Source organism: Grus americana, chromosome 6 (assembly GCF_028858705.1).
Source record: "Grus americana isolate bGruAme1 chromosome 6, bGruAme1.mat, whole genome shotgun sequence".
Classification (NCBI taxonomy): Eukaryota; Metazoa; Chordata; class Aves; order Gruiformes; family Gruidae; genus Grus; species Grus americana.
Window position 1 is genome coordinate 26,890,991 of NC_072857.1, and position 26,524 is coordinate 26,917,514.

Genomic DNA, 26,524 nt, shown 5'->3' on the forward strand with positions numbered 1-26,524 from the left:
GGAGAAGCACCGTCTGGGTTTGTTTGGATTAGGAGGACAAGGAGGCATTTACAGAGAGAGAAAGGAAAGCTCGGTTTAAGCATATTTAATATGTATTTGAGTTTAAAAGCACATACATGTTTATAAGCAAACAGAGAATTCAAATTTACTAAAATATAGCTTCAACAAGAAAATGTTGCAAGCTGAGGGGTTTGTGATTGCTTTGTTGATGGAGGATGGACTTCGCTGAGGCTATTACAGTATCGACTTGAAGAAGATGGATTTGCTAACAGAGCTTGTGATCCTGTCTGGTCTCAGACAAGGCAAAAAAACCCCAGCAAACCACATGAGGGAAGTTAAGAAACTCGTGCCAGTTTGTGGCATTGGATGAGTAATCTCAAACAGCCATACTCATCTTGTAGCTTTAAAGTTATATAAATATATGAGAGTGAAAAGGAAGATTTCATTCAGTAGACAGGATAGTGGCAGCCAAGAGAATTAGTTTACATTTTTATTAGGCATTCTCATTAAGGGAATGGGAGAGCAGGATTTATACTCTTCCCATCTCATAAGGCTTATATGGGACATTTCAGTACTGGGATGCTTAAGCATCTCAAACTAATGAAAAGATCATTTCAGGGCTCTTGAACTGCTTTATAGCTTGTGATAACAGAAAAGATTTGTTTATTTTGGGAAAGATTGTTTAACTGGTAGAGAAACGTGTGCTTGAGCACTGCTCGAGCAATATGCCAGCGATTGTCGCATGCATATGTAACACAGTAGCTGCATCTGTGGATCTAATCTGTTTACCAAGAAACTCAAATAATAAGATTGTGGGTTTTGCCTTTGCTGACAAGAACAGTGAATTAACCTGAAGAGATTTTATATCTTATGCTAAGAGATTGTATCTTATTCGAAAAGATTTTGTATCTTATTTTGGGAGATTGTAGAGGTTCAGAGAGAGATTTTCCTGTAAAACAAATATTAAATCTGATGAAATTGTAAATTGATTTTTATCTAAAGCACTGGAGGTCTGTTTCATTTTCGGTTTTATTGCCTCTTTTTACGCTGTTTATTAATGCATTAGCTATACTAATTCATTAACTATACATGTTAATTATTGTTAATTTTTAATGTTAATTATTAATGTTAATTCATTAGCTATACATTAAAGTATTCTTTATCCTTTTACTATACATTTATAGATAAAAGCACAAGTTGTTGTCTTTTTAGAATTTTGAATTAAGTAAATTAATTCTTACTAGCATTTCTTAGTGTCCAAAATATAATATTGTGTTGGTATAAAGCAACTCCATTAACCTGAGTGACATTAGTCAAGCCTCAAGACGAGACTGAGAACAGAGTTTGGTCAAAGGGACTGAGTACACTTGTTCATTTTAATAATACTCTGCATAGCTAATGCCAGCAAAATATTTCCTATGCTAACTAAATATACTGACCAGTGTATACCCTGCATGTGTCCTGTGAAAAGCTACAGATTAAAATAGTTTTGCTGAAATCTCTTCTACCCCCTCCATTAAATTCGGGGGGAGCATCTATCCAGAAAGCATTTAAATAGAAAAATGTCCTAAGTTTTGGGTCTTCATTGGTCTTCATTGTCTCCCCCTCTCCTGCCCAGCTGCACGTTTCTTGGATTTGCAAGTAAAAGCCATTAACAGCCCAGGAGCTAAATCTGCTCATCAGGCTGACAAAGGCAGTGGCTAGTTGTGAGAAACCAACTCTTCCCACTAGATCCTCCCTGGTTCCCCGAGAACTAGTCAAGGTCCCTGGTAAATCTTCAGGAAAGGGGAGAATAGAAAATCCTCCTGTATATGTTCTGCATGGGATGTTTCTAAAATTATTCCAGCCAACATAAACTCTGTCTCTTTAGGAACAGAAGGTAATGCTGTGTATTACGCTGATCTCATTTATCATTTTAAGGCTCCTTTTAGTTCACACCATGCTGCTGACATTTGTAACACTTCCTAGATAATAAAACTGAGCCGCTGTCTGACGTTCCGTAACCACCAGGAAAGTGGTCCTCTCCTCTCTGCTCCTCTCCAGCAGTTCCCACAGACCCACTGCTGACAGTTCCTCGGCCGTCATATGAATTCCCCCTCCAAGTTTGGACCTGAGCATGCGGCTTTGGGTTCATTTTTGGACATGCTTTTGAACACTGCTCTCCTAAGTAAGAATCAAGATTGCATCCAGCTGCTCCAGACTATTTAAATTTTTCTCAATGTGTGTTTGTTCTGGAACAGCCCCACTGAAACGAACAGAGTAGTGGGATGTGCCAAGTGTATCCTTGGCGGCTCTGAACAAATCCCTGCCTGATAACTTGTTTCGGTTTGTTGTTCAACAGTGGAGTGAGTTTATTGAAATTTCAATGATCATAATTAGGCTTCAAAAGTTAACGCCGCAGCGTGCAGGAAAGAAGTTGAATCTTGTCTTGGAGTCAAATTTCAGACTTGGTACTGCTTGTTGCTGTGTGTGCGGTACTTCTGCCAGAACAAAGATATCTGTAACCTCTCCTCCAACTGGTATTCCCATCTAAGATCAGTGACGGGTCTAGTACAGGGCACCCTGTCTGCCCTTTTGGTGCAGGACATACAGGGGGCAGGCACCCAGGGCTGAGGGAACAGCACCGACCCCTTTCCAGCCAGATTTATCTTTCTTTAAAATCCTGTGCGAGCACCTTCATTTGGTTGCAATTCCTTGGGATACAGTGAGTCTGCTGACATCAACTCATTTACTTTGTCAAATAAGCAGATTATTCCCTACCTCAGCAGAGTTTACTTTTGGTGTTTCTGAGGAAAGTGTGATTAAAAAAACCAACCTGAGGTTGGGTCTTTCTGGTTTGTTGTTGTTACAACACCCATGGGATTCACTGAAGTCTGGAGGTGGTGGTTGACTTCAAAAACTCCTCTCAGTTATGGCATAGGACACAGCCCAGGCACTGTCCAGCTAGTAGAGGCCTGAATCAGTAAATGCCACATAGATGGCTTTAGCTTCTCCTCAGCATTACCTGTCTTGCGTCAGGCAGGGAGATGGACTGATGCTGCGCTCAGACGCGAGCTGGCTTGTTTCCAAGCTTCATTCGTGGAGTCACCACGGACAAGGCCAGCTCGTGCCTCCCTCAGCCTCTGGCATGGTGTATATTCCCAGAGCAGAGCAGCGTGGTTGCACTGAGGCGAGTTTTGGGAAAAGTAACTTTCATATTTATCCATATTATTTATGTGCACCACACCCTGGTGGAGCTTTTCTGCTGTTCTTGCTTCTTACTAGTTGCTTATTTCTACTGCTGGAGCCTGATTGTTCTTGAAGGATTCAGTCATGATTCAGTAGCTGCGCAGAAATTCCTGAGGATGTTTTTGTAGGTTTGTCGTGGTTTAGCTGGGTTTTGGGTACTTTTGCCAATGTGTCTTCTGTGAGTGTTCCTGCACTGCGAGACTGGGATATCCAGCCTCAGGCTGATAAACTTTCTTTGTCCGTCAGGGAGACGTGCCGCTGCTGGGATCATTATTTTGTCTTCTTCAGTACTGCAGATATATTTTTTAATCAGAGTCCTCAGTTAAAGTAAAAATAAAGTGTTTGAGAAAACTAAATCCAAAGAAAGCAAATGTTTCTGTTGTTTATGTGTTCTAAATTAAAAACAAACAAAAAAAAAGGATGATTTTATTTATTGAGGTAGAGGAAAGATGAAATGATTTCTTTACAGATGGAAGTCATTCTCACTCTTGAGGGTCTGCATAATAAATTATTCAATCCTATATGTTTTTTGTGGATATTTGAGTATTGACATGTATTGTCTCATGCTCTGATTTAGCTACAAGTTGCAGAAAAGTAACAGGAGTGTCAAGTAGCTGAAAGAAAGGAGGAGGTAGGGAAAGGTCTTGTGTTTGGCAAGTGTATAAAATGTAATGCTCAGGAGACTGAGAGCAAGCAAATTTCAGAGTGTTTGGCTGAGAGTTTACTGTGAAGAAGTCAGAGATTTTCTTATGCCTTACCATTTTTCGGCTTTCTTACCAAAAAAAAGAGGATTCAGAGGCTAAGCTCAGAAGGAATGCAGCTGCTGCTGCTGCTTGGATAGCTTTACAAATGCCCAGGTGTCAAACAATTGCGAATCTGAATGTTTATACGTATGGATTTTTCATGTTAAGCAGACTTCTTGCAGTATCTCTAAAACTGTACATACAACTGTTCTGTACTATACAGTCCCTTTAAACTACTGTTTGTTTTTCAAATTGGTGGTGCTATTTTTGCCTATGTTTTCATACACACTTAATACATCCTGTAATATTTTCTGTCTTGTATATTTTCATCATTCTTATGTTATAACACTGGCATTAGTTTGATGTCTTTTCTAGGAAAAAACCACTATTCCTCAAGACTTTTTCTTTCCTATCAAGGTTAATAATCATGTAACGTGTAATTCACTTCAGCAGTGCAGCTGTCTTCCTCGTAGTTGTTTCAGGGGCTATGTTAGTGGTGAACTTGGCTCAGCGTATGAACCATAGGTGTTCTCTGGTACGTTGGTATTTTTGACTGGCAGGAAGCAGGTTATAGATAATTTGCTCTATAGGTTATAGATACAAAATATTTGTCTTACTAAAAGTGGTATCTCTAAAGTTGTGAAAAATTATTTAAGATACAATGTACAGTCAGATAATTGAAGGGAACTTCAGGAACTTGTAGGAGTGTTTAGAATTAAGGTCACCATGTGTAACTTCAAATTTATCATTTCCTAGTTTATGAATATTTAATCAATCTCCTCTAATATTTCCTTGTCATTTTCCTTTTCTATTTCTGTTCTTCACTATTGAAATATTTCTAGATTAAAAAGAAAGATTTTTAAGGAGAAATAAATGTTGACAGTAGAAACATAAGCACTGATAACAGATCAAAGTATTTCAGGTACCTACAGCAGATTTGCATTGATATAGGTGTTTGAGATTAACATGCAAACAGCTATAGGCAGTCTACCATCCTCTTTAGACTTAATTTATAGTAAAAACATGATAGGTTATTTCTGTATTATTATGCAACAGGCATAAACCAATTAAGCAGTATTTTACCATGCATAGAGAGGATCATTGCATTCATTTAACCCGGAAGAAAAAAATACTCTAGTTTTCAGTAGTTTCTGGTTGTTATGTGGTTATCTCAGGCACACTCAGAAGAAAAGTTTTATAAACAAAACTTCTCCAATTTGAATATGAGTCGAAGGTGAATAATTCAGTCTGTGTTGGAATCTGTGATGGCGAAAGATACTTAGGTATTGCTGTCTGTCTATCTGATGAATATTTTCAATAGATAAGCAGCAGCAAACTCTGCCATTTATAATTTGTATTTCTTCCTTGAGTCTGTTAGATTGTCAAAGAAAAGGATTTTTGTCTTCATGAGATGAAGATTGTCTTCATTGTAAAAAGAGCAACAGTTTGAAGGAGTGCTAGGGGCATATTCAAGGGAAGAGGAAGGACATCTCTTTGAGAATGGATGGAAGGTGTTCGGCTGAGCCAGACAGAGGGAGAGAGGTAGAGCAAATGTGGGCACATTCTGGGAGAACCGTGGTCGGATTCTGCTGGCTGAGATTTTAGTGGAAGACGTATACTTTCCTTGCATTTCTGAAGGGAGGTTGAGAAGGATGTGAATGGAGTGGAGTGGTGTAGAAGAGCTTGAAAAGGAGGCTGAAAACCTTCAGTCTGCAGAAGTCGTACATTAGTTTTGTTGACCTAACTTGTCAAAATTAATCAAACAGCAAGTTGATAAGGGTGGGGGGAAGTCAGTGTTTGAAAGTTGGGATTTACTTTCCTGTTGGATGCTTTCTGATGCCAAATAGACAGTTATATTTAGTTTGTTTATGCTTGGCATATTGAATGTACCATGTTGTTTTGAATGTGGCCCATATCCGTACCTGCTTCACCTTGTGTCTTGACTCCCATGATGCATTGCTTGGAGCTGTGCCTAGAGATCATTCAGAAGGTAAAATCCAGCCTGTGCCTGTTTGTTAGGCAGCACTTTTTTGGGAGTGCCAACCAAATTGCCTCCTGGCTTTTGAATGGATTGACCTTCAGAGCATTAGAGATGTTCAAGGCCCAGGTATTTGAGAGATGGCTCCTCTCTGCTCTATACCTTCTCTCTGGGGAGGATGCTTAGGTTCCTGAGGTGCGTCCCAATGGCACCCACTCCCCAGAGCCCCGCAAGTTCACCCTTTTCTGTGCTCCACAAACTTCTCCCCCCATCAGACTGCAGGTCTGGTCAGCATTTGTACCTGCAATATAATTGAGCTGAGTGGATTAGTTTATGACTGTGTAGGCAGTTGATGTTTAAGTGACTAATGTAATTCTTGTTTGTAGGAAAGCTTGGCATAGCCGCTTAGTTGATCTGAGAAGCACAGAAATGCACGTCTGCAGAGTATGTATAAAGCTCTAAAAATGGAAAGAAGAAAGTTAAGAAGCATCGTCCGGAATATATCATCATGATATGTTCCACTTCATATTGCTAATCACTGTCTTCATATCTTCAGTGGTTTTGTGCCTTGTATTAAAGGTGGTCTGCTGCTGCTTCCATGGCTCAGATGAGTCAATGGTTAATGAGGTCATGCCGGGCGCTGGAGGTCTCTCCAGGGCAGATCTTTAAAGGGAAGTGCCTGCTCTGAAGTGTTTGAGAGGCGCGTGGAAGTGTTGTAGAGTGACTGTTTCAGAGCATGTTAGGAGATTTATCTTTTCACAAAACCATGCTCATAAAATTGCTCTAATAATGACTAAAATTTGTTAACATTTAAAGAAAAGAAGCATTCGTAAGTGTTTAAGGCATTCAGGATCACATGGGGAGCCAAGTGCCCTGGAGGAAAACAGTTTAAGTCTTTTTTTTATCTTTAATACACAGAAACTTAGGGTGGGCTCCTTAGAGCTGACAAGAGTGACTGTTCCCATTGAATGCAAGAAAAGCATATGGAAAAAGTCAGATAGAAATTACTGGTGTCATCACTTCACCATTGACTCTCAGCAGGAGAATAGTAACAGATTTTGCAATACTTCCTTTCCTAGAATATATTTTAAACAGTTTATTGCTTTTAGTCTGATTGGGAAAAAACATTGCTGCTGCCTTAGCATTATGCTTTTGGCTCCCTTATGGCAGACGCACATGGACCTCAAGTTCATCACGGTCATGTAGTTCGGGAGCGGCACTGTCTTTCAGGTATTGCAGTTGCACTTCTGTAAATGGGGGCAACTCTTCTACCCTGTTGTCTGGAATTCTTTTGAATGAATGAGGCCTCTTGCTTCCTTTCTTCCGAAGGCATGAAGGATGTAACATGGGGCAGAAGGGTCCAGTCCTCTCACTGAGTTTTGCTGCTTGGGAGCTGTGGCCGTACTGGTGATGGAGGAATCATGTTGTTCTGCGCCTGCCAAAGTGGGAGCTTCATGTGACTATAATCCTCCTGGATAGTTGTCCATATGTGAACACAGCCACTAATTATATGTGTGCCACTTTTGAGGTTTTGTAGTTAATACCAGTGTTTGCTTGCAACAGCAGCTCAAATGAAGATTGTGATTTAAACGTCATTTGGTTTGGGGCATAGCTGCTCCTTCTATAGTGGCAGTTCCTATAAACTTGATGTTTCCTGAGTGCTTTTGTGAAAATAATCTGCTGAGAACAATATTTTGGGTATTTAAGTTAGTATTTTGGAGGGAAGAAGGATGCTGCTTGTAGCAGATGATCTTCAACTACCAAGAAGCATAGCGTATTTTAGGCTTATTATCCAAAATGCATGCATCTAAATACATTTAATACTGAGTGCTGAAAAAGGTTGTCTATTTTTACACCACGTCATCTGCAGCATCCGCAAGGTAGAATTTGTACAAAATAAAAGTGAAAGTACTGCTTCCAGTTTTAGTCATGACAGAGTCTTTCCAGAGCACGTGGCATCCAGCAGCCTGGGTGTTTTGCCCAAGGTGCAAGTTCTTGCTTTATTTCTTTTGGCCAAAGAGGTTTAAATAAAGCAACTTTAATGTTAAACAGGACATTCCCACTATATAGCTAGCAAAAAGCTGTATGTCACCCATTCCTCTTGGCCCTGGGCATAGGACATGTCTCCTGGGTAGTTCAGAGTCATCTTTCCTTCCATAGCACAGTCAGAGCATGGTCAGGCATTGGCTCTGCCATCAGCTGCACCTTCGGAGATGTCACCAGCCGCCTTCTGTGGTTGGTTCAAACCCCTCCCAACTCTGCCAGCTGGAGGAGTCATGTGAGGGGGGGGTCTATATTCCTGCTTCATACTAAATCCATACAGTTATTTGGTATGGATCCCACTGAAATAGGTTAGGGAGAACTGACAGTCTCCTGTGTCAGCAGTACTGTAGGAGCAGAAATACTCAACCAACTCTTCGTCTTTTTCACTATATCCCCCAAGAGGAGGCAAATGAAAATCATTTCCATTCACGTAAATTGTAGACTTGAATGCTCAACGGTCTGCAGAACATCTCTGCATCGCTACTAGCAATAATTCAGCATAAAATTTTGTGGACAGAATGGTTGCATCTGAGCAAACATCTGACTTGGTCCACTTCTCTTTTCAGCCCCCTTTAAGATTTTCATTTAAGTTGTCCTCAATAAGCGCAGCATTTGAGTGCCCATATGTTTGGCAAAACACATAAATAATTTACAACCATTGTTTGTATTCATTTTTGTAGTTCTGAAGTTACTTTCAAGAAACAGCCCAAAGCACTTTTTCCAGAATTAATAAATTTTCACATAAATCTGGAAATGCCTGTGCTTCTGTTCAGATCTCCAGAAAAGTGCATTTAGTTCATTAGTTTCATGCTGAACTGTTAACATTTTAGGTTGTTTTATTAGGAGAGAACAAAGAACTCCTGGCTTGTTGAAAATTTGTTACACAGAAATAAGGATGAAAAGGTTCCAAAAGAGCTGATGTTAAGCATTGCAAACTGAATGAAGTTGTGCAGATTGGAAAGATTTACAAGACATCTGGTAATTAGCTTCCAGCTCCTATGGAGTCCTGCCCTATGAGAGCTGCTGCTGCTTGCACTGGAGGGGGAGCAGGAGGGACGTGAAGCGTAACCCTGAAAAGCTACATCTTTGCGTTCACAAATCAGTGGGCTATTGAAGAGTCTCCGGGTACCTCTTTGGAAAACTACCTCCTACCAAAAATATGCCTGGCATCTCTCCCTTTGCACGATTGTCCTCTCTGCTGGCATTTGCTAGGTGCAGTGGGGGAAGGGGAATGAGCTATCAAAGAGCTGTTTATGATTTTACCTGCCTGAGCCAATCTGCCAGTCTACCCCACACCAGCTTGCTGTGCTCCCCAGGGACTGCGCGGCAGCTGGGAATTGCTGGAGTGCTACCGCCTGAAGTTACCTCCCTTTGCCCGGCCCAAAATGCTGGTGATGCTTGAGACTGCTGTTAGAGCTGGGTACCTGGTGAGTAACCTTCTCCAGGGAGGTATGGCAGCATCCTCAGGTGCAAGGGACCCAGAGCCAGGCCACAGAGTTTGATCCTTTCATTAGTATCATTATTGTTGTCATTATTACTACTACTATTACTACTACTACTACTACTGTTATTTTCCAGCACTATTTTTAAAATTTCATTAAGGAAGATTTAAACAAGAAAGAGAAACTTTCTATTTGGATTCATTTTGTAAGTTGTCTCTTGGGAGCACCTGTCCACAGCCTGGTTATCGGGTAAGGTGTGTTTGTGTGGTTTCTGAAGGTCAGGCCTATGAACCTTCAAGCACTGAATGAATGGGAATTGCTGAGACCTGGTGCTGGTTACTTGTCAGACACTTGGGAGACTTTGCTTCTGTACCCCATTCTGTCCCTTACTGTCACTTTTAGCAAGTCATTGCCCTGTCACATGTATTATTCTGTCTGTAAAACAGAATATTGATCTTGTCTTAGATACCTGTGATAAAAATGGTTAAGATCAAAGTGCAATATTTACTCCTACTTTTTTTTGTTACAAATATTTTATTATCTAAATATCAGTAATCAATCTCAGCAGGCTAGCTACTAGTAAAAGTATTTATCCTTTCAGCTCTGAATGTTACTTACAATGAGCAGGCAGCCTGTCTTAAGTTAATTTATCTAGCAGTGCCATACTTTAAAATTTGCAGCAAAGAGCGAGCTTTGTTGAGATTAGTTATCAGAAAGAACATTATTTTTCCTAGATTGCAAATGTAAGCATATGTGTGGGTAATGGTGTTCACTAATTGAGAATATAAAGGAAGTAGAGTTATGTATCAATATATAATATTAGAACATGTTGGAAGAGATTATACTTAATTTGTATATAACCCAATGAATTTTGCAACAGTAGTCATTAAGTGTATTCTTTCCTCTGATAAATCATGCTTATAGTGTCAAATAAAAAACACACACAGCCCGAGCCTTTTCTTCTTGAGGTTACAGCCATTCTGTGTCCTTGTGGTGGTGGTATCTAACTCCTGAGAGCAGTGCAACTGGTGCTGCAACCTGATCTGTTGGAAAGAAGGATTTAGCCCCCAGGAAGAGGTTGGTGCTGTCCACATGCTTTTGCTTTGCCTGTGGTCTGAGTTGCTGTATCCTACTGCAGGCAGTAAACTGCCACTTTCCTAATAGCTGCCTTGAATCTGGGCTGTGGGGGGAAATTACATTTCTCTTTGATCAAAGTTCTGAACAGACAGACGTGTAAAAAGGTGGAATGAAGTTGCAGTGTATTTTAGTCCACTGGTACCAGTGATCCAAGCTCTACAGCAAAGCTCTGTGCAGGTCACAAATTTCTTAGCTCATCTTTTAGTGGTGGCAACTGTCTTAGAGGAGGGGTACAAAGCCCTGCTCCCAAGGCTAGCCCAGACAACTTCTGCTCCATGTGCTACAGCTGTCTCCACCAAGAAACATTCATTTGGAAGAGTTACTCATTAAATTAACATTGTTAGAGGGAGCAATAGTTGAGCTGGAGCTGGCTTTTCAATAAACAGTTTTTACTGAGTGAGACTTGTTTCACTTAGATGTTTATTGACTTTGTTTCCCTGGAATGATTATTATTTTCACATTTTTCTTTAGTGTAGTACACTTTTGTGGAGTAAAATGAACTCATATCAGACATTGATTTCTGTGTATTTGTATGCTCGATGCTTTCTCCATTCCTTTGAATTGCTGTGCTTTTGGAGCTAAAGCTGGTATTTACGGGGTTTTTTTAATGCTTTTAATAAACAAGATACATTTATTTCTACTCTATACCAAGTGTTGCTTCAGCTGTCACCAATTCTGCATTATACAAAACAGATTCCTATCCTCAACTGCTTTCGTTTTGAAACTCTCCAAATATACATATTCAGCTAGTGAAATGTTCGTTGTTGGGCAAACGTTTTAGCCCCTGAAGCAAGTGTGCCTTAGGTACAGGCCGGTTACTGCTCACACTGTTGGGTCACTCTACAGCTTGTGTACTAAATGGACAGAGTGGGATGGTGAAGAGACAGAGAGAGGATCCTGAGCCTCTACTTTAGTAAAAAGGACACTGTGGATCCAAAATTGTATTTGCAGAGTATAATTCTGGCATGTTTTAAGCCAATTGAGGTTGAGCTGCTGCATCCCCCTAATTCTGCCCTACTCCCCGCTGCAACTTCTCGCTCCCGTTCTTGTGTTGAGGCTGGCAGCCGAGCCAGTCCGCAGCCAGCTGCTGCTCCCAGGAGCGCAGGCAGCCTGACAGCAATCCCTCGTTCCTTCTCAACCCGCTCAGCACCGCAGAGCAATTCCGCATGTGATTTCACAAGCACCTCTACAGGTGTCAAGGGAAGGGAAGGAGTAAGAGGAGGCATGGGGCTGGTTTTTCTGGGGTTAATTGGTTGTGGGACAGCACTGGTCACCTTGCGCTCAGTCTTCTGGAATGTGTTATATCCCAGAGGTTTGATTTATATATTCGGATTGGCAAAAGCTTATTTGCAGAACTGTTTTGTTAAAAGTACAAAGGTAAAAAATCTAATATCAAATCATACATGAAATATATAAAAATTGTCAATGATGATGAACTCATGCCACACACTGAATGTGAAACTTGTCATCATTTTGCTTTAAGCAGAGTTTAAAGCCCATAGCCAGAGCTCTGATGATCATTTCAGACCATGAATTTTGTGAAAAGGTGAAAATCTCATTTAATCAACCCTCAGTGTAGGAAATTTTGTTAACCAGTGTGGGAACAGGACTAAAGACAGGCCTTCTGAACACCAGACCGTTGCATTGAACGGGGTTCTTGGGTTTTGGCTAACCAGGTTGACACCCCTTCAAAACAGCTGACTTCTTTCAATTCAGACAAAGTAGCTAGTGACAAAAGCCCTGTAGTGACCCCACTCATGTTAGGAAAGAGACTTGAGAGGTCATCCTTATGGTGCTGGAGGTGGGGAAGGTGTTTGTGTATCAGCCGGGAAAGGTCAATTTTATTTTGGAGAAATATAGCCATTTACTGGTTACTGAGACTTCCATCAGACTTTTATGGCTTCAAGTTAGGCACCCGACACAGGGAGCTGTGGCACGGCATTTGCTGTTTTGTTAGGCTGTACGTTGTGATGTGGAAATGGATAGAGGCAAGAGGGAGAAAGTATTTAAAAGTAATAATAGAATTACATTTGGAAGAAAGCCTATGCTAGAAGGTTAGGAAGACTGAACCGAGAACTGTCTTAGATGATGGCAATACAGACTTCTTTTGAAGGAGAATATTCAGTGCTTGCTGCAGGGCAACATTCCGGAAGTTAGTATGAAGCACCTAAAAGTGTGAAACTAATGTGCATGTATTAAAGATCATTAAATCCCTAAGTAGGTGCCTCTTATTCAGAGTGTTAATGTGTTTCAATGGAAGCAGGCTATCCAACTGACTCGTTTTGTCTTGTCTCCCTCTCGGTGTGGGCAAGCTGTAACTTTGTCGCTGAAGTTGAAAGCTGATTTTTGGGGGGTGGCGGAGGGGGAGACAACTTCTAGCTATATGGCTGTGAAGTGGTGGAGAAGCCCAATCCTGGACATCCCGGAGGAGGAGGTTCCCCTGTGGTAGCACCAGACACATTGGGTGTTCATCTTCTACAGGTGGATACACCCGCATTTCAGTGAAGGTAACTTCCCAGCAAGTCTCTCTTTTGTGGTCCTTGGTACAGTCCCTGAATAAATCGTGTTCACTAAATTGCACTTTCTCCTTTTACAATATTAGACGAAAGTTTTTCCACAACATTAACACCATTCACAGGTTTAATCGTGGGGTCTGCCTTTAGGCTTGAATTGTCGGGCTGTGATGATTCTCGAATTCACTCGTGTGCTTTCTGTCTTGAAAAGCACTGTTCGTAGGTGGAGTTCTTGTCAATTTTTGGCTGAAGATACGTTTATGTTAGTTAAGAAACAAAACATCATCCACAGAGCAGTGAAAGATTTTTTAATACATCAGTCAGTATTTGAAATTGCCTAATGTTTAGGTATTTTGGGTAAATTGATAGCTGGGGACTTCATTTGAACAGCTCTAGTTGACTTGCAGGCTTAGTCTGTTGAAAATTGCCTGATTATTGTTCCTAGGCACGAATCTTTATAAGTTTACTACAGTTTTAAAGCCAGTTGTCTTTTTAGATTAATTAGATCTGTTAGAGAAATTAATTGTTTTAACTGTTCTTTCTTCCATCCAAAGTGTGCGCATAAAGGATCTTGGGAATAATAGGGTTTTTTTGTTATGTTAAAAGCATCATTGAAAATATTGGTCGGAAATCCTCAGCAGGATTTCTCTGTGTCACTTAGCTTTTGGACATGAAGATTTTGCAGTGAATGATGGCGGTGACTGATGTCTAAAACACGTGGATGCCACAGAACTATTGAATGAGCTACTAATAGTGTAATCTCAGTTCAGCGGGTAAGGTGATGGCCTGGGATTTGGAAGATTTACATTGCAGTCATACTCCACAGCTCACGTGTTCTGGATGACATTAGGTAAATGATCCTGTGTCTGAGTGCCTCCATTTTGTGTATTTGTGGGCAGACGCCTTAAACTAAGGCTGCACGAGTTCTCAGGTACCGTGCAAGCCTTTCAGTATGGAGGCTGTAACATATTGAAGAATAAAATATATGTGTATCCCAAATGAGTTTTGTTTGTGTTAGGGAGTTGAGAAGGATCCTCTCTCATGAAAGAAAAGCAAAATTTGCCATGTTTGCTAAATAAAGGTTTTTCAGTAATTTTGAGTGGAAAGAAAAGGTGAACTGTACACCTCGTAGCCAAATTTCTTTGACAAAGAGATTTGGCCTTAATACAAATTAGGCTTTATACCAACAGCAAGAAAATAGCACACGTTTTGCCACTAGTACTACTAGTGTTTCAACACTGATGACAGGGAGCTGATCTTTCATTTTATGCTAAATTACGGCTTTGTTATTATGAACACATGGTAAAGTAGCAGGAAATGTTTCTCTGACTGTCCTGCTCTGTGTTTTAATAGGGAGTATGGATAATTTCTCTAGTGTCAGCATGTGAGAGGGACTTCTATGCAGATTTCAAGATATTTAAAATAAACCAAATGTTCAGGACAAACTTTCTTCATGCCTGTGAATCCTGTGATTTCTCTGTTTTCAAAACCAACTCATGTTTGGTAAACTTTTTATATATTCCCTGGGTAGTATATATTTACAACTCCTCAGTCAAGAGCACAGACAGAAACAATCTGATATGTTTTTTTACCTGGTTTAAATTCAGTATTTCTGTTGTAATTTAGCAAACTACATTCTGGGGTTAGTTATTTTTCAAAAGAAAAATTACAGGAATTCTGCCTCCATAATTGGCTACGGTTGTTCTGGAAGATGGAGAGAACCTGAGCAGACTTCTAACAGCAGCAAGAAAGGTCCTGGTAACTAGCAGGAATACAGAGAGGAAAGTAAAGTTGAGCTATTGTTGCAATGAACTAATTTAATGGAGCTTTTGGCAGTGGAAAAACTATCAGCTTTCCAAAATACATTACTTGGGTTATCTACATATTACAGCTTTGATGGAATTATCAAATGATTTGTTACTCAGCTTCCTTTAGTAACAACAGTGTATATTCTTCTGCTAATGGCAAGTTTAGCGCTGGAGGTTTTAATCGTCTAAAACACTACAATCTGGCATCTTTCTCTTTAGGGTGATTAACAGCAGATCTGCACTTGGTTAGACTCCCCTAATAGTACCATTTGACGTGAACCAAATACGGCCGCATGATTACATTTCTAAGCCGGACCGTGCAATCTAAAGTTTATGCCCTCTTTATGCTGGCTGCAGGAGGACAAATGATACCTGATTAAGCATAAAGCCTGGTGTTACAAAGCTAATCCACTGACGTTTTGGAACTTAGATGGTTTGGCCAAGCTAGTTTACGTTGGATCAGCACTTTGCTTTGAGTAGCCACGCTGCTTTTGATCTGGTAGGAGGAGCTCTCAAGTTGGATTTACTGTTGCATCAAACCATGGCCCCAGGCACAAGTCCTACACTGCTTTACAACCAGCTGAATTAGCAGGGGATCCATGAGTTAAAAATAGGCACTTTTTTCAACAGTAATTTCTAGATTTCAGTCTTAAGGGCATGATAGACTTTAAGGAAGTGACAGAAGCAAAGGAGTTTGTACAGTGAACTAGACTGTGTGTATCCTCAGTTACACAGAGCCTCCGTGAATCTGCTAGAAGCAGTAAATAACCTTTTTCAGCAAACAGATGTAGCAGATAGTTCAGTGGCAGGTAAAATAAGAACAGTTGTAGCTATATAAAGAACACAATAGACTGAAACCTTTTCTTTGTAAGAAATTGCACATAACCTGGAAACCTTAATAATAGTGAGTACCTTATAAAAAAAGTGTTTTCAACACGGATTTGATATATTGCTGTAGACAACCCACATGTGTCCAACCCTAGAAGAATGCTGTAATCCAAAAATTAGGGCTATACTTGAGGCTCCTGCCAGTGAAACCAGTATGCTTTCTGTGTATAGAGGATGTACTACCTCCATTCTGTAAGTACAGGTGCTTAGGCGCTGGTGCTGATAACATGAACGCTGAGAAGAAGCACTCCAGAAATGCCCTGTAAATGAGGCATTGAAAAATAAAGAAAATGGAAAATGCTGTCCATACTTGTTAGTTTTTAAAGGTCACAGGACTGAAAGCCACAAATGTGTGTCTGTTAATTAATGTTCATTTCCTTTCTTGCGCTCTGTAACCAAAAATACAAGAGCGACTCCACAACTGGGGAAAGAGGATTAGGAAAAAAGGTAATGGATAAATTTTCTTCAAAATGTTGAAAATATCAAAGCAGGAAAATAAATAATCTGAGCATCTTTCCATTTCCATGTTTAATATTAAAATACAACTAGTGGTAGGTGATTTGTGCTCTCTCCAGGCTTCACAGAGTAACGCTGAACTGTCAGCTAGTTTGCACCAGACAGAGATCCTTTAGTTCCTTGTGAGGATTTTTTTTTTTAATTACCAGCAGCATGGCAGTGTGTATTTATGTCTAGATGAAAAGCTAGTGTGCTACAAGGTAGTGTGTGAATACAGAGCTAGACAACCTTTTCTCACTGCATGGAGGGTGAGGAGGACTTTCTAAAGTACTGAGCTTAGAGGCTTGAGTGAGGAGCCAAGCTCCCCATGCAGTCAGTGAAAAGTAGGTGTCACCAGAGGGAGGTGGAGAACCTTGGTATTAGGGAGTTTTTAGATGCTCCTTGTGCTGCAGAGTCACTGATCTGTCTACCTGATTGTCTGGGAAGTCTGAGGTGCCAACATCAGCATCCACACTAGATACCATACATGGTAGAGATGAGGCCCCAGCTCTGCAGTAACTTGAAGTTACCTGAGCCTGGGGCTTTCTCCTTCCACTGGAGATGAGTTCGTCAAGCTTGGAAGCTTCGTTGGCGAGACAGGCAGACTCACTACAGATGGGACCTGTGTATTTGCCTGAATTGTATATGCTGGTGGGATCTGTTACAGCCCCATTAGCCTCTAGTGGCATGGTACTGAGCTAGAGCATCATCCAACAGCTTTAGTTGAGACTTTCCTGTCCAGTACAAAGCCTTTCATGCTGGTAACGTACTGAGTGCCTTTCTTACAGCAGGATTTGTAAAATTCGATTTCTGAAGATGGGTTGTGGATTTTGCAAGGCTCACTATGTAGCTTTGTGCAGTGGATTTTTCAAGGATGAGGTTGTGGAACATACTTAAGGGCATTCATTCTTCCTTTCCTTAGTACCTTCAGTTGAGTTAAGAAAAATCAAAAAAGGTATCTTACTCCTTTCTTAAAGCACTGTCTTCACTTACATTGCTGTAAAAATTATAATTATACCATTGTGACAGAGTCGCTGTGGTTGAGCAGCCTGTGAAGAGCTTAGGGAGTTTTACTTTTGCTGAATCTGATCTTGAGATGAAAGTTTGGGGAGGATGAAGGGGGCTCTTTCCTTACGTAACCCTCATTCCAGGTACCCCATTTGGTTTGCTAGCTGCTGCCTTTGTGAAACCTGCCTGGGTGTCTGGCCTAAGTGTGAGGCCTTTGAAAGGAGAATGTAGGAAAATATTCCACCACTTAAACCTGCGCTAGGTAGGCACACCCAATGGGCACCTTGGGATATAGACCAGTACCTTTAGTTTTATGGTACCAATGACATTTCTCATTAACGTTTTAGTCTGACAGCCTTTACTGTTGAGAAGCTTCCTAAAAAACAGATCACTTGTTTTTTCCCCTCAGTTGTATCCTATTACAGACTCAAATTGTTTCTCATAATGAAGTATAACACAGAGTTAACATCAGATCTAGCTAAATTACATCTTCCTTCACCCCTCACCTTGTCACAGTCTCAGTACTATGAAGTTGCATTCTGTCACCAAATTTAGAGCCTCGTGTTTCAGAGGAGTGCTGTTGACAGGAGAAGGGCATTTAGCAAGTGCAGAAAGCAGCATGCTGTTAGCATCATGTAGATTGGAAATTTCTCGTCCTGCAGCTAGTTCCATGTGGGCAGCTCTAATGCCTTCTGATTTAGTGAATTGTAACAAATGCTGAATTCTGATGTCTGTAACTACTGCATCAGGACTCTAACAGACTTCTTGCTGGTGTGAATGCCGCTCCATCCATGTGAATGCTTATAGCACTGTGCTGGAAAAGCTGTTCTTCATCTTCATGAAACCTGAGAGCCAGGGTTCAGCAGAGTTAGGTTTAAAGGACCTGGTCTGACCCCCTGGGCCTCTAGAGTTTAACCTCACGTCTTCTCAAATTCACCATCTGAAGTCACACTTGTAAATTAAATCTCTTCAGCAGACTAGCTTGGATACAGTGTGGTTATAAATCCTTTGTCTTATCTGGATCAGGTATATACCCCTCAGTGAAGTGGCATAATGAATATTTACTTAGGAAGCAGATGTAGCCAGTTAACTTTATTCTGTCAATTTATCTAATTTATTTAAAAAAAAAATTAATCCAGCTTTTATGATGAAGTAAAAACCCCTTAACTTTGCAAAGAATATTTTGTCATTTCAATTAATTTGCTTTGTTATTTTGTCTGAGAGTTTTGTAGCCCATATTTTAAAAAACTAATCAAGTGGTTCTTTTATTGAAAATATACTGGTGGTGCCTTTACTGAATTGTTGATGTTCTGTAGGCTAATTTAGGAGGGCAGCAGGCTGGTAGCAGTGAACTGCACATGTATGCAGTGTAGCCAAAACACTGAAGTTGTCTTCAGATCCATTGTTCCGTCAGGATCTTGATTTTTAAAGGACAGAATAGAGGAGGATTTTGTGTCCAGATGGATTCCATGGCGGAAGTCAGAAGGACCTGCGTCTTCAGGCGATGAAAACAGGAAAGGGAAGAAAACCATGGAAATTCCCCTTGGTAGCACTCTGCCTGGGGTATTCTGTCCAGTGTGGCTCACCATGGCTCTCAAGGTTTAAGGTGAGATGCTTGCAGCCTATGCTTGCAATAGGAGAGTAAGTCTCTTGAATAGCAGGAGAACTTCTGGGAATAAAGAGCTTGAGCACAGCCCCTAGAAGCACCTTCTGTACTAGTCTCTTTAGTGCCCAACAGAAGGAGAGTATTTCTTCTGGGTGTATCAATGAAATAGAAAATTACGGAGAGAGGAAAGCTTCCTTATTCCCAGTTTTCAGCCCGGGGTTTTTGCTGTCCTCTGTGGGAACGAGAAGTTAGATTTGCACCAGGGAGTGGTGGTTCCCTCCTTGTGACTTTCTGCAGCACCAGGACGATGCTCTGTGGTGATGGAGAGTTGGAGACAGCGACTCCAGCAGGACTCCAGGGCTCGCAGCTTGGTACACAACCGAAGTGTTGCCTGAGGCAGGACTGCGCTTTCTGCTCTTTCTCTGCAGTCGTCCACATAGGTGTAACCCCCCTGTGCTGTCCACGTGGGTGTAACCCCACTGTCCTGTCCTTGTGGAAATCGCTGCAGAGGCCAAGACTGCTGTGAATACATCTGAAGTGTTTTGCTGAGCCTTAGAGAGTGTAGTTTGTTTACTTCCAAAAAAGATTACCTTGGTATGTACACAAAAGACATGGGTATGGCTGGCTGAGGACGATCCCCAGTGGAAATATACGGGTGGTAGAAGCCAAGTGCGATGTCTTGTTTCTGCTCTTTAATCTTGTGTCTCCTCACACCAATAATGTAGTAAGGGCGAGGATTTTCAGGTGGCTACTGAAGCAGGGGTATCTTTTACATCACTAGAGGTGAGACACCACTTCAGCTGTTAAAAAGAAATTTCACCAGCCTCATTCAGGTGTAATGAAATTGTTTGATTTAACAATTTTCTCCTTTATCTGAGAGCAGTTATTGTTACAGCTTTGTATTACTTTTGACATTGCAGCAATCTTTTCTCAGCAGTAGGAGGAGTTTCGAACACAGCATTTTCTTCCTCTAATGAGGTTAGGAATTCCCCTTCTCCCACTATAGCCCGATCCTTTTATGTATTGCTAGCGGTAGCATAGAAGAGGATAGCAGCTAGTAATAGGCAGAGAGCTATTGCACTTAGCCTCTGGCTACTAGCTGATAGGTGCCCTTGCTCTGACTTGGTGAGTGATTACCAGATAGTTTGGCACCGGACTGGTGCCGCACTTAATTGTGACTGATTCATTGGGCTGAAATATGTCACTAATTTAATTCAGCTATTTCATTAATCTGATTGAATTGCATCCAGCTGTTAGAGAAGTATAAAAGAAAGGTACCTGACACACGAGGCAAGAGCACTAACCTCTGCATTAAACTATAAAACAGTCATTAGGACATCTAATGCTGAAATTGAATTGCTCCATAGAAATTTGGTTTCCAAGCACAATACTAATTAGCTGTAAGCTTGATGAATGTCAAGAATTAATTAAAACATTTCAGTGGCCTGTGTGGGTTTTAAATATTGTCATTATTGCCCCAATATTTTCAGTTCTTACACTAATTGCTTTTTAGAGAGCATGAATGGAATTATCTTCTGGAGTCACTGAGGGTACGAATGGTTCATTACATCATCGAAAATGGACCTCCTTGCCTATGGATTTCCCTTTTTTCCCCGAAAATTTATCTACTGTTTTTCTTCCACTTTTGTGCATGCATTGCAAATAGAAAGATAAGATCAGTGATTTTAGACCCAACTTTATTTTGACAGCACTTCTAGTTTTTCTTTCTTGGCTGTACTCTGGAGGCCAGCACACTGTTGTTACCTACTTTCATTTTGGCAACAGGAAAATAGCTACAGCTCCATCAAATATTTTTTTAATTAAATAGGATGTCAGCCAAAACCCATGATTATTTTGTCCTGTTAATGAAAGGCCTGCAACAGTTTAAACATTCAGTACATGAAACATCCACAAGATAAAAAACATGTTGGGAAATTATGAATTGAAAGGGAATTCATAATCAAAATCAGCTTTCGGTTGGTTCTCAAATATGATCTAAACGTAAAAATAGCTACATTTTTGGTGTGGGAATTGCAGATGCATAGTGCAGACTGCTCATATTCCTTGTCTCTGATGACTGTCTCCACGCATTTGGCTACGTAGTAAGGATGAATGTCCAACATGCCATGTTATAGACTGCGGACATATGTATGACAAATACATGAGGTGACATGATGTGGGAAGTGCCTTGTTCTATATTAATACTTGGAGGGTTGTAGAGAGGCTCCTCCGAGTGTCAAGCAATGCCAGAAACCACAAACATCCAGGCTACAGCTTGGTGCCATGCCCTGTTGCTTGCTTCATGTGCAATCACATATGACAGTCCTCAGTGCCTGTTCCTTGGGACCACAGAGGGAGAAGGATGAGGGACTCTTCACCGCGTGTCTGCGAGACATACGTGGTGCCTGGGTGGCTGCTGAGGAGGGGAGAATTGAAAGGATCTCTTACGGTGCCACATTATTGACTTGTCTGCATCGATAGGATGAGTCCACCATGCCTGCATGAGCTCAGTGGTGGTGTTTTCCATAGCAGTCAGTTTGGATCTCAGTGGTTCAGATTCAGGACCTTTTGCAGAAGGTTAGCTTAGTTTTTACCCTGAGACTTGCATACAGAAATGAGATTGTGCTTTGATTTTTTTTTGTGAGGAGGTCAGATGGTTACTGTGTGATAATAACATTAAGTATGATGTGTCAGATGTCGAGAAAATGCTTGTTCTTTATCCCTTCTTTCAAAGCTTTACTTAATTAATTAATTATGCAATAGCCCTTCCCCTAGTGAGAAATGTGTTCACTATTGTACTTCTTAGAATAAACTATTTTTGGCTAGTAGTCTCACTGCTGATTGCCTGGAGGCATAACACAAATATATCCTGAAGAAAACAGTTATTTGGATTAACAGTGCTGTAAGAAGCTCAACTCCAGGTTACTTGGTTCTGTCTGTCCCATCCCCAGTTTTCCTGCCCAAGGGTGTAAGATTTCACTCTGCCCCATGAAACAAGTGCCAATAAATGTGTATTAATATACATGTATATGTCACATTGCTTATGAAGGTATGATCCGTTTATTGCCTGGAGAAGATGAAAGTAGTCAAGATATACAACTCCATTTCTGTATGAATATGATGTCATTGGAAGGGCATGATGTAGAGGCTCAGAGCAACCTCATACTCAAGAAAGCAGATCTGGGGATATGTTTCATTCAGAGTGACAGTCCAGTAGTTCATGGTCAATCTGTGTCACTGCTGTATCTCCAAAGGGACAGCAGAGTGCCCACCTTCTGTCCCTGTTTAAAACACTGAGCCCACTGAAATCAGTTGGAAGTTAGGGAGATGTTTAAGGTAGGCAAGTGGTTTGTATTCAACAAAACTAATATAGAAGGGAATCCATAAAATGCCTCTCTCAAAGGTACACCTGACTTTTTCTTCCTCTCTCCTCTTTCTTTACACAGTGCCGGTCCTAAAGGGGATAACATTTATGAATGGAGATCTACTATACTTGGACCTCCAGGGTCTGTATATGAAGGAGGTGTTTTTTTCCTGGATATCACATTTTCATCTGACTATCCATTCAAGCCACCAAAGGTAAGGGTAAGGTTTTTATTGTGTTTATCATTTTTTCACATGTGAGAAGAAAGTAACTAGCAGCGAGTGAGTGCTCATTGCTTTCTGAATATCAAATTTGTTTATGGTTTGAAAACTACAAGGTCCAGAATCTTGGCTTGCAATTTCAGAAAAATCCTGTGTCTAATTCATTTCCTGATTACCGCAGTCAATACTGATTTCCGAGTTTTACCAAGCAATAAATGAGTTGATTATTCTGATCAAGAGTTAAGATTCAAGATATATTAATTTTAATAGAAGACAGTGCAAGACCTCCTTATGCTTCCTTCCTTTCATTCCAGCTACTAAAATATATGTATAATAAACTTTTTTCTGTTATGAACCAGATTCTATATTATATATTTTCATGTAATTTTTAGCAAAATAACAGAAAACTAAAATAAGTTTAGATAGACAACTAGAGTGTTATATTGTGACTTCAAATTGGGTAAATTAATGTGATGATTTCCACTATTGTACGATGTCAATCTATTTACTACTGGCGCGATCAGCAGCCTTGTTTGATAATATTTTTAAGCAAAAGCTCTTTTTATTAAATGAAATTAACCTTAACTTAAACTAAAATTTCATTGCCTTGCTCAGAAATGGTATGAACACTTAAGAAATCACAATTTACTAACAGATATCAAAGAAGTTAAAGGTTGTTCCCTCCTCCTCTCCCTTAATGCCGAATTACAGCTCTTGCCCAGCTCACCCGAAAGGACTCTGCTGACATTCTCAAAGACAAAATACCTTCTACCACACAACGCTTCTACAGCTTATGGCTCTTTTGGCTACAATGTTGCTATCATAAATCAGAGATCTTTTTCATTCCCAGAAGGATTACGGCATAAAGAATAATATACCCTTTATGTATTTCACAGTTCTTTGAAACTCACAAAATTCAATATTCGCTGAGTTAAGATTGTTATAATGAAGTGACGCAGAGTTTTAGACAAACGCCTCATGAAAATCTTGTGGATTTTTTTTAAGAACATGATCGTTTTTGAATTTGCAGTAGTTTCAGAAAACATGGATTTTCCCTTCCTGCATCAGTATGAAAAAGAAAATTTTCCTCATCTTCTTATGCGTTATGTAATTAAAGCACTTACGTATATCTAACTTCTCATTTGTGCAGAATAATGCTTACATGCTCTACCGTTATTAGTCTGGAATAATTTAAAACTGAGGATGGTGTTAGCTAGTGGGATAGCATTATTTTGGATGTATATTATGTCCTGCCTAATGAAGGGTAAGGCAAAGATTTCATTGCTAATTTGAACAAGAATAATACAATATTCCAATTTTAAATATTAATTTTCATGGTCTATGTTTAGGCTTTTGAAATAAATGAAAAAATCAACTAATACTGCACATGCAGCCAAGTTCTGTCTACTTCTTCACCTCCAGAAACCACAGTAAAGTTATGTTTGTGATTAGATCATTCTTGACGTTCAGTATGTTCATTAAATAGCATACAGTACTACAAAGTAGGTCCTAATTTTTGTGGGTGCCAGACTGAGGGCCTGTGTGAAAGCAGTTTGCGCACCAAGGATCTCATGGTAGATGTCTTAAAAGTAGCCATGACTACAGTAAACACACATTCTTCTGTTAAATAATTGTGGTTTTGGAAACGAGCAGTGAGGAGCTGCCTCCACAGAAGCTCTGCAGAACTGGGAGCGCCCCAGGCGCTGCTGCTGCTTAGAGACAAGGGGCAGCATCCCTGGGCAACACCGAATGACTCTCTTTCTGTCTCTTATGCTGTGATTCCAGGTTACTTTCCGTACCAGAATTTATCACTGCAACATCAACAGTCAGGGAGTCATCTGTCTGGATATCCTGAAAGACAACTGGAGCCCTGCTTTGACTATTTCAAAGGTTCTGCTGTCTATTTGTTCTCTTCTGACAGACTGCAACCCGGGTAAGGAGCTGATAGGTTACTGAGCATCCACTCTTAGTCGTTTGACTTACTTGCCATGGAATGTAATTTGGATACTTATTGTATGCAGATTAAATAATAAATAATATTTTTAAAATTGGGGATGAAACACTCCCGCTTGGATGCAGTCCCATGTTTAATGGCACTTTTCACTCCTGTGGCACAGCAGAAAGTAAATAGCATTAAGCCCTTCTTTCCCCAAGGTATGGTGGAGAAAATAAGCTGATGTCATTGAAGGTCTGTGTTGCAGGAGCTGCAGCGAGTGGTCGATCCAGGAAAGCAACAAAGTTCTCTTGAGTTGTAAACTCATAAATCCTGCAGGTTGGAAGGGCCCTCAGGAAGTCCCTTCTCTTAAGACAGCAATTGAAACGTTCGGTCTTGCGAATGTGAGGGGGACAGTGTTCAGAGAGATTTTTCACTTTTTCAAAGAGAGTTCCTTGTTCCTGTATGGAGGGGAGGAACTGCCCTGGAAGCAGTACAGTTTCTCAGCAACAATCGTGTGACCACTGTCATTAGGCAATGAATGCCAATTGCCTGGAGTCAGGGCAGGAACTGAGCAGTAGTGCTAAGATGACAGTTCACATACAAAAGATGATCAGGGAGAGATGGATTAGCCTCTGATACAAAAGTTTGGTGACTCCTGAAGCAAACTGGATCCCCTGGGCATGTATCCTACAGTGCCGGTACCCTAACATACACAAGGCTTGTCCCAGCACTGTGATGGGAGTGTGCCAGGCTGCGCTCGCGGAGCGTCCCCAGCACACAGCAGCCCTTCCAAAGGGGTGAAAGCAGGGTGCCTGGCTGAGGCACGATTCATTAATATGTAGGGAACCACAACAGACTGTTCTCTTTTCTTTTTCTGTTCATTGTGCCTGCTTTAGCAGGGGGGTAGGACTAAATAATCTCCAGGGGTCCCTTCCAACCCTTACCATTCTTGATTGACTCTGTGCTTTCTCTCGGAAATGTCTTGTATGATAAGAGCCCTGCTATATCTCACAGCATTTTCTGGCCTAATAAAGACTATATTTTGGAATAGATTGTGTATTTTAAATCATGTGGTGGTTTTGGTTTGGTGGGGGTTTTTATTGTGTAATGGTTTCTGATGCATCTTCTCCTGCCTTTTGCAGCTGACCCTCTGGTTGGAAGCATAGCCACTCAGTACCTGACCAACAGAGCAGAACATGACAGGATAGCCAGACAGTGGACCAAGAGATATGCAACATAAATGACAAACTACTTGTGCAGTGTGAAGGTGCAGAAGGCAGCTTTGCAGTGTGCAACAAATCTTTATAGCCTTTACAATACGGACTTCTGTGTATATGTTATACTGATTCTACTCTGCTTTTATCCTTTTGAAGACTGGGATACTGCCCTCCAAAAAGGTAAATGCTATCAAGAGTAGAAATTTGTAGCTGTAGATTAGTTATGTTTAAAATGCCTACTTGCAAGTCTTGCTTCTTTGGGATATCAAAATGTATTTTGTGATGTACTAAGGATACTGTTCCTGAAGTCAACCAAATATTATAGTGCATTTTAGCCTAATTCATTATCTGTATGAAGTTATTAAAGGTAGCTGTAGATTACTAGGAATTATGTCATTTGTATTAAACCCAGATCTATTTCCAATATGTGGTACATGCTGTTGTGAAAACTGTTTTAACTTTTACCTTTGTCAGTTTGTAACGAAAGGATTTCCTTTTTCCCTTTGTAGCTCAGAGAGCACCCAGTGTATCATCTCAAACACAATAAACATGTTCCCCAAGGAGTAGTTTCTTTGTTTTCCTATTTTAAATTAATATTTGAATAAATTTAATTATAGTAACAAGGCAGGGCCAATGTATCACAGATCCCTGTGGATAATCTTTAAATTAATATACATAAGCAAAGGCTTGCTATTAAATGTTTAATGCACACCTGTGGATTGTTTAAGTTTTCCCTGTTTTGTTTTATTTACAGAACAAACGTCATTTCTACAATTTCCTTAAATTTAATACTGTTCGGCTCTTTCTCGAGTTGGAATGAGAGCATTGCATAGGCTTACTCCAGAAGTTAATGTAGCTGGTTGCTTCAGGGCCAGTCCTGCTCTCATAACAGGCTGC

General features: G+C 40.5%; 1 protein-coding gene across 1 annotated transcript in view; it reads left to right on the forward strand.

Moving 5' to 3' along the window:
• Positions 1 to 26,187, forward strand: part of UBE2E3 (ubiquitin conjugating enzyme E2 E3) — a 57,776-nt gene extending 31,589 nt beyond the window's left edge. The window contains exons 4-6 of the mRNA XM_054829283.1: positions 22,336 to 22,468; positions 24,260 to 24,407; positions 25,553 to 26,187. Coding sequence (XP_054685258.1) covers positions 22,336 to 22,468; positions 24,260 to 24,407; positions 25,553 to 25,650 — 379 coding nt within the window. The 3' untranslated portion in view covers positions 25,651 to 26,187. The remainder of the gene's footprint in view (positions 1 to 22,335; positions 22,469 to 24,259; positions 24,408 to 25,552) is intronic.
• The last annotated feature ends 337 nt before the right edge of the window (positions 26,188 to 26,524 follow it).